At 43.3% G+C, this 15,677-nt stretch overlaps 1 protein-coding gene across 1 annotated transcript in view; it reads right to left on the reverse strand.

Moving 5' to 3' along the window:
- Nucleotides 1-15,677, reverse strand: part of sli (slit guidance ligand) — a 1,279,943-nt gene that overhangs the window by 264,617 nt on the left and 999,649 nt on the right. The window contains exon 12 of the mRNA XM_067140837.2: nucleotides 1,268-1,339. Within this exon, the coding sequence (XP_066996938.1) occupies nucleotides 1,268-1,339 (72 nt within the window). The remainder of the gene's footprint in view (nucleotides 1-1,267; nucleotides 1,340-15,677) is intronic.

A 15,677-nucleotide genomic window follows, 5' to 3' on the forward strand; every position in this document is an offset into this window, starting at 1 on the left:
ATAACCTCATGTAAAATGTCTTTGTTAGCTCGATTCAATGTTATCCAACAGAGGCTCCAAATGTTCTGGAGGAGATGGTCTACCGACTATCGGATTAATCTGCAACACCGCAATCAATGGACGGGCCCAACCTCCAACATGTCACCAGGAATTGTCGTACTCTTTCAGGATGATTCCGTATCCTCTGCAGTGGCGCTTAGGAAACATTACGGAAGTGCTTCGTGCAAGGACCATCTTGTGAGAGCGATGTCAATTAAATGCAACAAGGGCATATTTAAATGCCCTGTTTCCAAGGTTCCCCTTGCCCATTCATGAAGAACATTCAATTGTTGTGTACATATTAATTTTATCAGTTTGTGTTTTTCTTTATGCATGTTTGAAATCCCGTGTATTTTAGTGCGGGGAGTATGATGTAACTCATGAACCTTTATGCGAGTATCTGAGTATTTTTGTGCCACAGTTTGCAGTTCTTCTTGTCAATATGTTGGTACTACTGTAGAGTGCTTGAGAAGCCACGAGGGCGAGTGGACATGGTCCTGCAAAGCACCAGGCTCTATCTATATTGCAAACAATATGTGTACATAGTCTTCCAGTTTCAATACAGTTCCTGCTACCAGAGTGTTTTATATTCCCTGATGGTTCATCTGTGGCACATGTATCCCACAAGCGATACAGCCCCAGTATTTGCCAGGTGTGAAGATGGGCAACCACGGAAAACCACCTTTAGGGCTGCGACAGTGGGTATTCGAATCCACTATCTCCCGAATGTACGTGACCCTAACCGCGCAGCCAGTCGTTCGGTGAAAGTTAATTAATAAAATGTGGAAGAGGAAGAAAATCGCTGATAATATTGTCATCAATCTGTCTCGAGATAAACTGCGTCGATACATTCTTCCAGGAGATCAGTATGAGTAACGAAAGGAAGGTTAATAATAATGATATTTATCTTATGTCCCACCAACTACTTTCACGGTTTTCGGAGACGCCGAGGTCCTGGTATTTCGTCCCGCGGGGGTTCTTTTACGTACCAGCAAATCTGCCGACACGATCGAAAGGAAAGAAATCTGTTGAAAAATATTATTACAGTAGAAGTAAAGTGGAAAATTATTGAACTAGAATAATTTTGATTTGTGCGTTGATCATACCCAACAAGTTAATTAGCACAACCAAGGGAAGCCATCGCATAGATAATATATGTATTGACATGATGGATGGATTTAGCTATAAAAAATCAGCGAGGCTGAGAAATGTAGGCAGTTATACTTACAGGGTCTGAATGCTTCTCATGGAGTCGAAGGTTCCGTTGGCCAAAGACTGTATATTGTTGTCGTACAGTGATCTGAAATCAAAAAGGAATAATAATAATAATTGTTACCGTGTTTTAGTGGTAGGTAGAGGAGAAAGAAGGTGCGGGCGTGAACGGGTCTCAAGCTACGGAAGAGAAACTAAGTAAAATTTAACCAGGTTATATTTTCTTTTCAAAATTAAGTAATAACAAAGAACAGGTACTTAGTAGCCGAAACACAATTTGAAATGTACAATTACAGGGATTACAGAGTTTGGGCTTCGAGCCCTGAGTTCACAATTTTTGAGCAACTAGCCCAACTTTCCGATATACAAATTTTAACAACGGGGCAGAAAACCCCATTCATCCCTAGGAGCCCCTGGCTCCGAATTACACAGAAAAGCCTCCACGAGGCATATGATACTCCATTTTCAAAAGAGCGATCCGCTCTTAAAATTTAAGCCTCTCAAAGGCCACACCAAACTCTACCTTCAAGCTGTCCTCTAAGGACGTATTTGCAGGGGTAAAATACCCAAACTACGGAGGTCTATTACATGAAAAGAAGGTTGATTACATGACCTCTAAAATAACAATTTGAGAGGAGGCGAACTTGCACTCCTAATACACTTTGTTTTTAAAACCTAATCTGGCTCTGGGCCACTAACGCAAGGGCTAATCCCATACTACAGAGGTGACTTAGAGAAGAACACTTTACATTACATAAACGAAGAATAGTTTGAGAAAATAAGTTCACCTCAAAACAAATGTGAGTGGGAGCTCGAGAGGGTTAGCACTCTCTATCCCAATATGTAGCTTTACAAGAAAAAGATGAAAAGAGTAATTACATTTTAGGAAAAGGTTACATGATGGAAATGCTTCGAACCCGCCGCGAGTGTTAAACTGCCGACCTAGCAAGAAAAGAAGTTATTAATAGGCCATTACCTGGTGTTGAACGGCTGAAGAAGAAAGAGGCGCTTCCCGCCTCCTGCTATGTACTTAATACACTGAAAGATGGAACAGAAGTGGCCCGGAGACCCCAAAATCAGCAGTTTATATCCTCTCGCGGAAGATTCTAGGCGTTAGGGGAAATAAAACACCCTCCCTCAAAGTTTTTATTGGTTCGGGAAAAGAAACCCCTACATAGAGGAAGAAGAAACACATTATTGGTGGAAAATTAATTAAAGAAATTCGGGATTGGCTAGATCCAAAATAAGGGGAAAAAGAGGGGTATACAGCCAACTTAAACCATGACAGAAAGAAATTTAACAAAGAACAAACTCTTGAAATAAAAATTTCTCCAACCAAATAGTTCTTTGATTTCGCACTAGGTTGCACTATTGTAATTCTTCAGTAGTGTCCTCTAGAAGAGAAAGTTCACACTTCTTACTTCAAGCGAAACAAAAACACATCAAAAGTGACACCGTTCAAAAACTCAAAATTTTCCACGTGGTGACATCTTCTGAGAAAGTAGAGAATTAATAGAATAGATAAAGTTCAACCTTCCTCCAGAAGAGGAGTTTCAACTGGCGCAACTTTTAAATAAACGGTGTAGAGGTGTACCGCCCGGTACAGACCTCCCCCCCCAAAAGTTCCTCCAGGGGTGACACATGAAATCAGTTTGAAACAAAGTCCAAGTAATGATGTTGATACGAAGATAGATAGCAGAAGCATTTACAAGGTTTCTTAATTCAGTTTCAAAATGTTGTTGTTGCAGGTGAATGAAAGTCTTTATGTTTGTAGAATTTGAATTTCTGGAGATAAACTTTTAATACTTAAAGGTGAAGAAAAATTTTGCAATGTCCACCAAATATTGTAGTTGAATTCCCAAGTGTAGTTATTGCTTATGGTGACTGTCCATGTAGTTGATGTAGATTGAGTCGAATGGCCGGACCGGCCGTTGCAGCTTGCGTCCAACGGAGGCCGCTCGGACCCCTCAAGTACCCTGAGATACCGCTCGCCCGCACTATGAGGGGAGCAGAGGTGTTGAAGTACGCCGCGCCCGCGGTGAACAGATACAGGCTGCGGGCATGTAGTAGGTCGTGCGCCGCACATCAGCCTTGGCCGGGAGGAGAGCTCCGGCTCGCCGTGCACATGTCGTCCTCGCTGGAGAGGAGGGGGCCCATCCCCCTCCCCAGTCGCTGCACGGTGCTGCGCGGCTGCGGGGGCGCTGAAACATTAAAGCTAGGCGGCAGAATTGTGTTGGACAATCATTTTCTTTGAGGGTACAGGCTTGTGGAGATGTTGAGGGGCCAGCGGCGTGTAGATATCCATGGCATTTACTATTATGAAGCCACAGTGTAAGGTGGAGCAGGAGACGGGAGCGTGGTAATGGCCGTGGCAAGAACAGGATGGCAGTTTAACGGGTCGGGGCAGGTTTTACACAAGGCTTACATCTAAAACCAAAATATTACAGAAGGGGCAGAATGCCTTAAAGTGAAACTCAAAAAAAAATATAACCTTCATATCCTTTCAAAATAATATGAAGCAAGTTAACACAGAAATTACACCGGTTTCACCTGGGACAGGTGAACTCTAAATATCCTCTCGGTGGCTGGATTACTTAGCAATAAGGTAACCGGCGTAAGAAAATCGAGAATGATACAAGGCCCATGAAATCTGGGGGCAAGCTTGCCCGCGGGAACAACATTTTTGACCATAACCTGGTCACCTACCTTCAAAGTGGTGGGTCTCCGTCCACGATCATACCTTTCCCTAACCTTTTCATGAGACACTTTAAGATTGGCTTTAGCCTTCTTCCAAAGATCTTTAATGTTATCCGGATCTATTGTCTCGGGTAGAATGTCATTCAAAGACCAGAGGTTAGAGAGCGGCGAGTTGGGAACAAACTTGAACATCAAAGAAGCTGGAGTAAACTTGTGAGATTCATGAACCGCCGAATTCAAAGCAAAAGCTATCCAATGCAGGGACGTGTCCCACCTGGAAGGATCTTCATGATGATAGGCAATGAGTGCGGACCTGAGATTACGGTTAACCCGTTCAGCCAGAGAAGGTTGAGGGTAATAAGCAGAAGTAGTTACATGAGAGATGGACAAGTCAAAACAGAATTTACGAAATAAATTTGATGTAAAAGCCTTAGCATTATCAGATACAATATATTGACACGGACCAAACGAAGCAAAAATAGAATTTAAGCAAGTAATTGTAGACTGAGCGGTAGCCAGCTTAGTCGGGAATAACCACGAAAATCTTGTAAAACCATCTACACATACAAAGATGAATTTGTTGGCATTCCCCTTTGACTGGGGGAAGGGTCCCACATAATCAATATACAGGCGTTCCATGGGGCGCGACGCTTGATGCGAAGACAAGAGGCCTACCTTGGTGGACATGGTTGGTTTACTGAGCAAACAAGATTTACAAGCTTTTACAAGTTCACGGATTTCACCGTCCATACCTTTCCAGATGAACATTTCACGAATCTTTTCACGAGTTTTAAAGATACCCAGATGCCCTCCCAATGGGGTCTCATGATAGTATTTGAAGATCATAGGTACAAGAACCGCTGGAACAACAACTTTCATCAACTTATCATGCCTCGAAGGGCAACATAGAACACCATTCCTCAGAACATAAGGGACAGCATGTTCCCCAGAAGAAAGGGTTTCCATTATAGGAGCCAGCGTCGGATCTTCCCGTTGGTATTTCTCAATATCCCTAAAAAGCATGGGAGCATCTGTTAAGATGGCATTAACACCAGATAGTATGGACTCGGAAGGTGATGAACTATCGACCGGTTCGTGGGTTTCGACGTCGTTATGAAACATACGGCTGAGTCCATCAGCAACAGCATTTTCGGTACCTCTGATATGTCGTACATCAAATTGGAAGGCAGAAATACGGATGGCCCAACGGGCTATACGACCAGTACGACGCGGCCTACCTAAGACCCAGCTTAAGGCTTGATTATCTGTCTCCAGGTCGAATTTGACATGTTCCAGATAGAGACGGAACTTTTCTAAGGCGAATAAGACTGCCAACCCTTCGAGCTCATAGATGGAATACTTGGCTTCTTGAACCGATAGAGTCCTAGATGCATAGGCGATGGGACGCCTCCCTAGTTCAGTCTCTTGAAGAAGGACTGCAGCTACAGCTGACGACGACGCGTCCGTTTGGACGATGAATTTCTTCGAGAAATCAGGCATAGCAAGTACAGGGGCATTACAGAGAGCTAATTTAAGATCTTCGAAAGCGGCTTGTTGAGAAGGTCCCCACTCGAATTTGATGCCTTTCCTACGAAGAAGGTTTAAGGGCGCCGCTCTATTAGCGAAGTTAGGAATAAACTTCCTGAAGAAATTCACCATACCAATGAATCTAGCGATACCTTTGATGTCCTTAGGAGGTTTAAAATCACGGATGGCCTGTGTTCTAGAATGATCGACAGCTACCCCATCGGGTGACACAATATGCCCTAGGAATGACATTGAGGGCTTAGCAAAGGCAACCTTGGACAACTTAACAGTTAACCCAGCCTTACGAAGGCGATCGAGAACTTCTCGCAGATGATCTAGATGTTCTTCAAAAGTCTCGGAAAATACGACGACATCATCCAAGTAGTGATATAAGTACTCAAATTTGATGTCGGAAAAGACCCTATCTAGTAGCCTAGTGAGCACAGCTGCCCCCGTGGGGAGCCCGAAAGGCACGCGGTTGTATTCGTATAAGTTCCAGTCCGTGGCAAACGCTGTAAGATGTTTAGACTCTTCGGCAAGGGGAATTTGATTATAGGCCTGATTCAAGTCCAAGATGGTGAAGAACTTGGCCTTACGAAACCATGAAAAGCAAGAATGAAGGTCGGGAAGGGGCACAGATTGCAACACCACCTTCCGATTGAGAGCCCTGTAATCAATGACAGGCCTGAAGCCTCCTTGGGGTTTCGGGACTAGAAAAATAGGCGAAGAATACGCTGACTTAGAGGGCCTAATAATACCATCCTTCAACATCTGATCGATGATTTCTTTCAGAGCCTTCATTTTAGGTGGAGATAGCCTATACGGTGGAAAACGGACAGGAATCGAGTCCGTGACCTCAATTTTGTATTCAATAAGGTCAGTAACACCAAGAGTATCAGAGAACACCTCGGGAAACGAGAGACACAGTTTGCGAATACTATCAGCCTGCTCCTCAGGTAGATGTCTAAGGTCTAACAACATCTCATCCTGGGTAGGCGAAATAGATGAACATGATACAGAATTACACTTTAATAGTGGGATTTTATAACTAGAAGCAAATTTGAAAGTGCACGACCTAGACCGGAGATCGAGCACAAGACCAGTGTGAGAAATAAAGTCAGCTCCCAATATAATGGGGCAAGACAATTGCTTGGCCACAAACAATTTAACTTTCCATGTAAACTTAAAAACACGAATTTTGACCAGTAAGGAACCTAGAATTTCTAATGGGGATGAATTAGCCGAAACGTATTGAACAGGAGAAGAGACATAGTCAGGGAGTTTACAAACAGATTTCAATTTAGAATACCAATCAGCCGAAATAATGGAACAAACACTGCCTGAATCTAAGAGAGCTGTTATAGGCTCGTTATTTAACTCAATCTTAAGAAAAGGAACAGGTGCGGGGGTATCCGCCGCAATCCTAAGACACTCTTTAGGGCATTCAAAAGATGAATTTGAAGGCTGGTCGTTCTCTGCATTTACAACCTGTTTACTAGGGGCTGAGTCTCGGGAATATGGATTAGTCGGCTCAGCCGACGCCACTAGTCACTTTTTATTATTGGCATAGCTGGAATTTGCACCAGAAGTTGAGCAGGAGGGGGTGCTATTTGAGTTTGGGCAATTCTTGGCGATATGTGAGAAGGCCCCACACTTAAAACAGCCTTGTGATGACTCTGCTCCATTCCTTGTCCCACTTGACTTGATCAGAGGACACTTATTCCGCAGATGGTCAGGCGACCCACAAGCATAACATTTACGGGGATTGACTGGTCGGCGAGGTGGAGGCCGAGTGTTACTAAAGGAAGGCGGGGGTTCTTTCGCCACACGCAAGGAATCGGCATACCTAACTCCTTCCGCAGAGACGGCTAATGCTTCCAGTTCAGAGAAGGTTTGCGGGCACGCCGCGAAACACAAATATGACCTGTAGGGTGGTGAAATCCCTTCAACAATAGCTTGCACGATCTGATCCTCAGGGAAGTGGAGAGCAAACACCCTAGTATAAAACTTAATATCTTGGATGAAGTCTGCCAGGTTTTCATCCAAGCGCTGTACCCGATAATAGTATTTCTGAATAAGGGAGGACCTGGCCCTAGCCGGGATGAAGTTAGCTAGCAAATGGGCATGGAAATCCTCAATAGAAGATTGCTCGGCAATGGCTCTAACTATTTTGTCAGATAGAACACCAATAGCATAAGGATAGATAATTTGCAAAATTTGACATGGGGAAAGAGAAAACACAAGGGCATGATCCTGAAATTCCACTAGAAATCTTAAAAATGAAATTACGTCACTGGTGGTGTTGACGGAAAACTTAGAGATACCTCTAAGCAACATTGCCAATGGGTGAGGCAAGCTGCTGAACCCAGGTGTCATAGTCGTTAAAGGTTTCAAGGGCAAAGAAGTTAATTCAGAGCGGATGTTACTCAATGACGCACGGCGTTCAGATTCGTTGTTCGATGGGGCAGAGATAGTTTGAGCAGCAACGGTTATCCTATTGACTTCTCCCTGAGGAGGCTCTTCCTCGTTACCTACATTCACCGTGGCGGGTTGATCAGTTTTGGGAGGAGCTTCGCCGGTTAGCAATTGAGTGACCTTATTAGACAATTCAGAAATAGTTTCAAGGAGCGTATTAGCTTGCTTCCTCTGAACGTCATTCACCTTTAGAGACAATAGATCATTAACTCTATTTGCAAAGTGATACAGCCTGCCTTGCACACGCTTAATTTGATTAGGAGATGGATCGTTTTCATCAAAAAAGCTGACTACCGATGCTAGCCCAGTAATATTCTCGACAATCGTGGAAAGAGAGTCATCAATTTCTTTCTCTCCCAAATTGGGGATGGAAATGGGCAAATCAAGGGACTCTCTAAGCTTGTTAGTATCTATTGCAACCGTGCCTCCAGATTGAACGTTTCTGATAGTTAACTCATATATCAACTCCTCTTTGCGCAAGTAGTTAAGGAGGAGAACATCGCGAGGGCCGGGCATGATGACAGAACAATTTTGAAAAACTCAACAAATTCCAGCAACTGAGAAAATTGTTAGAGTTCGAATCAAAGCAATGTTTAGCCGTCAAAAGGGGCTAAATTGAGACCCATTCAACCACGCTCTGCTACCACTTGTTACCGTGTTTTAGTGGTAGGTAGAGGAGAAAGAAGGTGCGGGCGTGAACGGGTCTCAAGCTACGGAAGAGAAACTAAGTAAAATTTAACCAGGTTATATTTTCTTTTCAAAATTAAGTAATAACAAAGAACAGGTACTTAGTAGCCGAAACACAATTTGAAATGTACAATTACAGGGATTACAGAGTTTGGGCTTCGAGCCCTGAGTTCACAATTTTTGAGCAACTAGCCCAACTTTCCGATATACAAATTTTAACAACGGGGCAGAAAACCCCATTCATCCCTAGGAGCCCCTGGCTCCGAATTACACAGAAAAGCCTCCACGAGGCATATGATACTCCATTTTCAAAAGAGCGATCCGCTCTTAAAATTTAAGCCTCTCAAAGGCCACACCAAACTCTACCTTCAAGCTGTCCTCTAAGGACGTATTTACAGGGGTAAAATACCCAAACTACGGAGGTCTATTACATGAAAAGAAGGTTGATTACATGACCTCTAAAATAACAATTTGAGAGGAGGCGAACTTGCACTCCTAATACACTTTGTTTTTAAAACCTAATCTGGCTCTGGGCCACTAACGCAAGGGCTAATCCCATACTACAGAGGTGACTTAGAGAAGAACACTTTACATTACATAAACGAAGAATAGTTTGAGAAAATAAGTTCACCTCAAAACAAATGTGAGTGGGAGCTCGAGAGGGTTAGCACTCTCTATCCCAATATGTAGCTTTACAAGAAAAAGATGAAAAGAGTAATTACATTTTAGGAAAAGGTTACATGATGGAAATGCTTCGAACCCGCCGCGAGTGTTAAACTGCCGACCTAGCAAGAAAAGAAGTTATTAATAGGCCATTACCTGGTGTTGAACGGCTGAAGAAGAAAGAGGCGCTTCCCGCCTCCTGCTATGTACTTAATACACTGAAAGATGGAACAGAAGTGGCCCGGAGACCCCAAAATCAGCAGTTTATATCCTCTCGCGGAAGATTCTAGGCGTTAGGGGAAATAAAACACCCTCCCTCAAAGTTTTTATTGGTTCGGGAAAAGAAACCCCTACATAGAGGAAGAAGAAACACATTATTGGTGGAAAATTAATTAAAGAAATTCGGGATTGGCTAGATCCAAAATAAGGGGAAAAAGAGGGGTATACAGCCAACTTAAACCATGACAGAAAGAAATTTAACAAAGAACAAACTCTTGAAATAAAAATTTCTCCAACCAAATAGTTCTTTGATTTCGCACTAGGTTGCACTATTGTAATTCTTCAGTAGTGTCCTCTAGAAGAGAAAGTTCACACTTCTTACTTCAAGCGAAACAAAAACACATCAAAAGTGACACCGTTCAAAAACTCAAAATTTTCCACGTGGTGACATCTTCTGAGAAAGTAGAGAATTAATAGAATAGATAAAGTTCAACCTTCCTCCAGAAGAGGAGTTTCAACTGGCGCAACTTTTAAATAAACGGTGTAGAGGTGTACCGCCCGGTACAATAATAATAATAATAATAATAATAATAATAATAATAATAATAATAATAATAATAATAATAATAATAATAATAATAATAATAATAATAATAATAATATCTTGCTCATAAAAGAACATCAAAACCAACGAACTCACTGAGTCCCGAAGTAAGCAACACCGGGCGAGTTGGCTGTGCGGTTAGAAGCGCGCACCTGTGAGCTCGCATCCGGGAGATAGTGGGTTCGAACCCCACTGTCGGCAGCCTTGAAGATGGTTTTCAGTGGTTTCCCATTTTCACACCAGCCAAATGCTGGGGCTGTACCTTTATTAAGGCTACGGCCGTTTCCTTCCTATAACTAGGTCTTTCCTGTCCCATCGTCGCCATAAGGCCTATCTGTGTCGGTGCGACGTAAAGCAACTAGCAAAAGAAGTAAACAACGTACGGTGTTGACGGGTTAGAGTGTATTATTCATTTGAAACTGCATAAGGTGACTGTCATTCTTTCTTTGTAAATCTTACTTCAATGTTAGAAAATCACTATGAGTTTGTATTCTGAAGCAGTTATATATCGCCTTTCCTAACATATTCTTTTTACAAGCTGCTTTGCGTCGCACCGATACAGATAGGTCTTATGGCGACGATGGGATAGGAAAGGGCTAACAGTGCCAAGGAAGCGATCGTGGCCTTAATTAAGGTACAGCCTCAGCATTTGCCTGGTGTGAAAATGGAAAACAACGGAAAACCATCTTCAGGACTGCCGACAGTCGGGTTCGAACCTACTATCTCCCGAATGCAAGGTGATAGCTACGTGACCCAATCCGCACAGCCACTTTTGTATCATTAAAAAGTACCAACAGCAATTGCCATGGTTATAGGAATATATTCGAACTCGTTTCTTCTAATTCCACTAGAAATGAACAACACTACTTAATTCGATTTTGAAAATTTTAGATTTACTTATTATTTTGCCAGAAGAATCTTATTCGTTCCGTGTAGCTGAATTTCGCTACAGTTGGCAGCAATATATCTCACTATGGCAGCGCGACGTGTAAGTTTCTTCTAAAGTTGATCTAAGGTAGATAGACGATCATTTAATACATCGTCCTTCGCAGTCATTCGACCAACTGCGAATTCACTATATTATTGAGCTCTTTGTGAACAGATATCACATCCGTGGAGCAGAATGTCTGCAGACTCCGTGTTTCCTGCCCACAGATTATCAAATGGCTGACTGCGTGTGCCTCTTGACCTGAATTCAGAAGGAACTTTTGCCCTCAGGTATACAAACAATATTGCATCGAATATGCATTTTTCTAAAGATCATGTTGCACGGAATCCGACAACAAAGTTTAGCCGTGAAATGGGAAATATGAAAACGTGTGAATGAAGAAACTGTAAAATTCAATACTGTAAGAAATTGAATAGAAGCTATCGAAGTATGTTGATACAGAATAACGCTGAATGTAAATTTGGTGGATCGGATCACAAATGAAGACATTAATTTAATGGCGTATGGCCTCCGGAGAGGCCTGGTGCGGGTCTTTTTCTCGTAGACGGCCTATAAGGCGACCTGCATGTCTGTGAAGATGAGGGCCCTACATAGGATGATTTTTAATACTGAATACGTCACATACACCCAGCCCCCGAGCCACTGGAATTAACCAATTAAGGTTAAAATCCCCGACCCGGCCGGGAATCGAACCCGGGACCCTCTGGACCAAAGGCCAGCACGCTAACCATTTGGCCATGGAGCCGGACAAATGAAGACATATTCAATCGACATGGAGAATGATTTAGCAAAATTTGGCCAGAAAAAGGCACCCAGGGCTTGTTCAAAGAGGTTTCTGAGGGAAGTATAGGCAGTAAGAACATTAGGGGTTACCAAGGCATGAGTATGACGAACAGACTGGAGTAGATGTCGGGTGTAGGATGTAGTACCCCCCCACCCCATGGCACTACAGCCCTTGAAGGGCCTTGGCCTATCAAGCGACCGCTGCTCAGCCCGAAGGCCTGCAGATTACGAGGTGTCGTGTGGTCAGCACGACGAATCCTCTCAGACGTTATTCTTGGCTTTCTAGACCGGTATCGCTATCTCACCGTCAGATAGCTCCTCAATTCTAATCACGTAGGCTGAGTGGATCTCGAACCAGCCCTCAGGTCCAGGTAAAAATCCTTGACCTGGCCGGCAATCGAACCCGGGGCCTCCGGGTAAGAGCCAGGCACGCTACCCCTACACCACGGGGCCGGCTAGGATGTAGTAGTTACGTAGAAATAAAAAAAGTTCGCACAAAGTAGGGTGGTATTTGGGGCTGCATGATACCACTCTCTGGACAGATGACCAAAAACAACAAGGTTATTTTCACATGATAATCATTAATTATTTTCATAACATACACGGTACTGTGTAAAAGAAAGGTGAAGGAATCTGAAAAAAAAATTGAACCGCCCGCATCTGAAATAAGCTGGTTTATGTCAGCCAAATGCCTTTGCTGGCAAGGCCTAGTGTTTACAGTGCACTATGTCTTCTGGTGTGGGCTAGAAAAAAATTGTTACTTTCATTGACCTGTCTCAGTCTCATTCTTGGCTTTGACATTATGAAATCGACCTAGGTATGAATGATGCTAGTAATGCCATTCCTTATGCAGCCAGTCCCTGTTATGCTAGTTGCTCTACGTCGCACCGACACCCCATGGCGACGATGGGACACGCAAGGCCTAGGAATTAGAAGGAAGCGGCAATGGCCTTAATTAAGGTACAGCCCAAGCATTTGCCTGGTGTAAAAATGGGAAACCACGGAAAACCATCTTCAGGGCGCCGACAGTGGGGTTCGAACCCAATATCTCCCGGATGCGAGCTCACAGCTGCGCGCTCCTAACCGCAAGGCCAACTCATCCGGTAGTCCCTGTTATGAATGGTGTGAGAATCTTGCTCGTAGGGTCGGTTGATGCAGGCATTTCAGTGGGCTTGACAGACTGAGATGTAAAAGCAACTTCTGGCTCAGTGAGGAAAGCAACCGAAAATTACCTCACTCCTCATTTCCCTAGTATGCTTCTTCAATGACGCCTGGGCCATCTATGACGGCTAATGGTGGAGCTGTTGAGTATCAAACCAGCCTCCGGGCTGAGCACTCAACATACATACATCTCAGCCAAATCTCTTCAGAGTTGTAAATAACGATTCACCCATCCTTTACCAGGAAATGGGAGTTTGAATAATATTTAACTTGACGCGTAGGAAGAAGGCAGGAGGCACAATATATAGAACAAATGCCATTGTTAAATGTCAGCATTGGAAGACCTAAAGCACCCAAGTGACGGGTTCAATCTGCTTTCGTGAGCGCACCGGAAAATTCGTGCCAGTCGAACTCTCCGCAGGTGATTAGGTCTCTGACTCGGCCGAACGGAACACAGTTCAGCAAGCGCATGGAACTCTGTATGTTTTGTGTGTTAGTGCTACAAATCTAGTAGCATTGAGATATTTTTTATTTCTCAACCCTTCACTACAGTGTATTATACTTAATTGGAACGTATATTGCTGATGGACGGTGGAACGTATAGGGAGGGAGACCCTCCCGCTATCCAACCGAACAATGTCATAGATGATCTTCCCACGTATTCTTTATTACATTGTACAGTGAATGCAGATCTTCTTACCCTCAGTGAAGGCCAGCATTACGATGTAGAAATGGAGCCTCCAAGCAATGCAGACCAGAAGCGTCTGATGGAATACCGGACACCCAACATGGAAAGAAAGCTCGTGGTAAGTACTTCTGAATTACAAGGTAAAAAGCTATCTTTGGTATAGTTAGGAAACTTTCCTCCTTCGCAACCCGAAATACCAGAATGTGATCACACAGAAACTTTCTCAGTACAAACATTAACTACAGTAGAAACTCAAAGTAGAGTACCTACAGTAGCTGGGAGAGATGTCTCAGACACCTGCTCTACGAGCAGCACAGAGAGTACATTTAACACGCGCCCTACCCCCTATGTGAACAACAACAAAAGTTATAAGGACGATTCTCCTGGCCCACTTCATATTTACGTAGATGGTACGACAGGAAATATTGAAAAATTTCATCCAATGGGACTTGGGAAATTGCTGTACAGTAAGATGGTGTCAAATAGGTCTAGCTTTTTGAACATTAGGTCGATTGGACGGAACAAAATCAAGATTGACTTAGTAACAGCTCGAGCTTCTAACTTGTAGAATCTCTTCTGTTTACTGAAAAACAATTGCAAGCTTATGTTCCGACTCATGTCATCACTCGCCGTGGAAACATCCGTAACGTTGATGTCAGTCTAGGTGACGAAGTGCTCCTACAAAACATTTTCTCCCCCATTAGCATTCTCAGGGTACACCGTATCATGAATAAATCTATGACAATGGTAAACAAGAGACTACACCACTTCTGACATGTGTGGTACAATTCGATTCTCAGTTCCTGCTGGACAATGTGTCTATCCACGTTACGCAGTGTGAGGTCACCCCATACAATTCTCCAGTACGCCAGAGTTTTAAGTGTTTAGAGTCGGGCCACACGCAGAAATATTGCCGTTCAACGGGAAGATGTGCTAAATGAGGTAACCAGTATCCTGTAGCGCAATGCACATCATTGCAATTATTGTTTGTACATTGTAATGGTGCACATAGCGCTACAATTGAAGACTGCTGAGAATACTCTAAACGGCAGAAATAAAACGAAATACTGTATCAGCTACTAGGAGTATTCCTTTCAAGGATGCAATCAAATGTTTGGAACATTGACCATACGCAGAGATAGTGGGACACCCCTCCCCATCGAAGATGAACGGGCCTTCCCCTCGCTCCCAATTCAGCGTTCTAATATATTCACTGCCTTAAAAAATCTGCGCCTAGTCCTGCCACCTACATCCCGTGCTTATGAGCAACCGCCTCTGTTTTATTCCCCTCGTGAACTTCCACAATGCCCCATCAGACAAAACCCCTACACGCTTCAACCTCATCGTATTTCTTCCCAAATGGACATGAATAAGTCTGTTTCACAGAATACTTTTCCTTTTGTGTTGGATGTCTTCATATCCAATGTCCACAATCTGATTTTAAATCTTTTACGAGGAATGATATCAACTTCGAAAAGCCCTCCAACAAATTAGGTGAAATGATTTCTCACCTGGATAAGCAATGGCCACTAATCTAAAAAATTACAATCGAACGAACGTTCTGACAACTAACAAAGACAGTTTATTTAGGAAAATTCGTGACAGGTAGGTTTCTGTTGTCGCCATACATGAAAGTTGGACATATTAAGGTTTGGAGTTGCGGCTTAGAGGTTTCGAGTGTACAGAGATAATCGTGTGGATGGTTACGGTGGAGCAGCTCTAATTATTTCCTCTCAAGTACGACATAAGATGATCCTTCAGAACTTTAGAGAGTCCGTATCTGTACAGATGAACCTGGCTCCCAAGACACTGATACCGATGTATTGCCCTCCTCGATTGTGTGATTGAGCTTAACACATGGTACACTCTGGTATCACAACTCGACCCACCATACCTATTATATGGTGATCTAAATGCACATTGTGAGACCTGGGGATGTACAGTACGTTCGCTGATGCTGCAGGTACTGCTTA

Source organism: Anabrus simplex, chromosome 2, assembly GCF_040414725.1.
Source record: "Anabrus simplex isolate iqAnaSimp1 chromosome 2, ASM4041472v1, whole genome shotgun sequence".
Taxonomy (NCBI): Eukaryota; Metazoa; Arthropoda; class Insecta; order Orthoptera; family Tettigoniidae; genus Anabrus; species Anabrus simplex.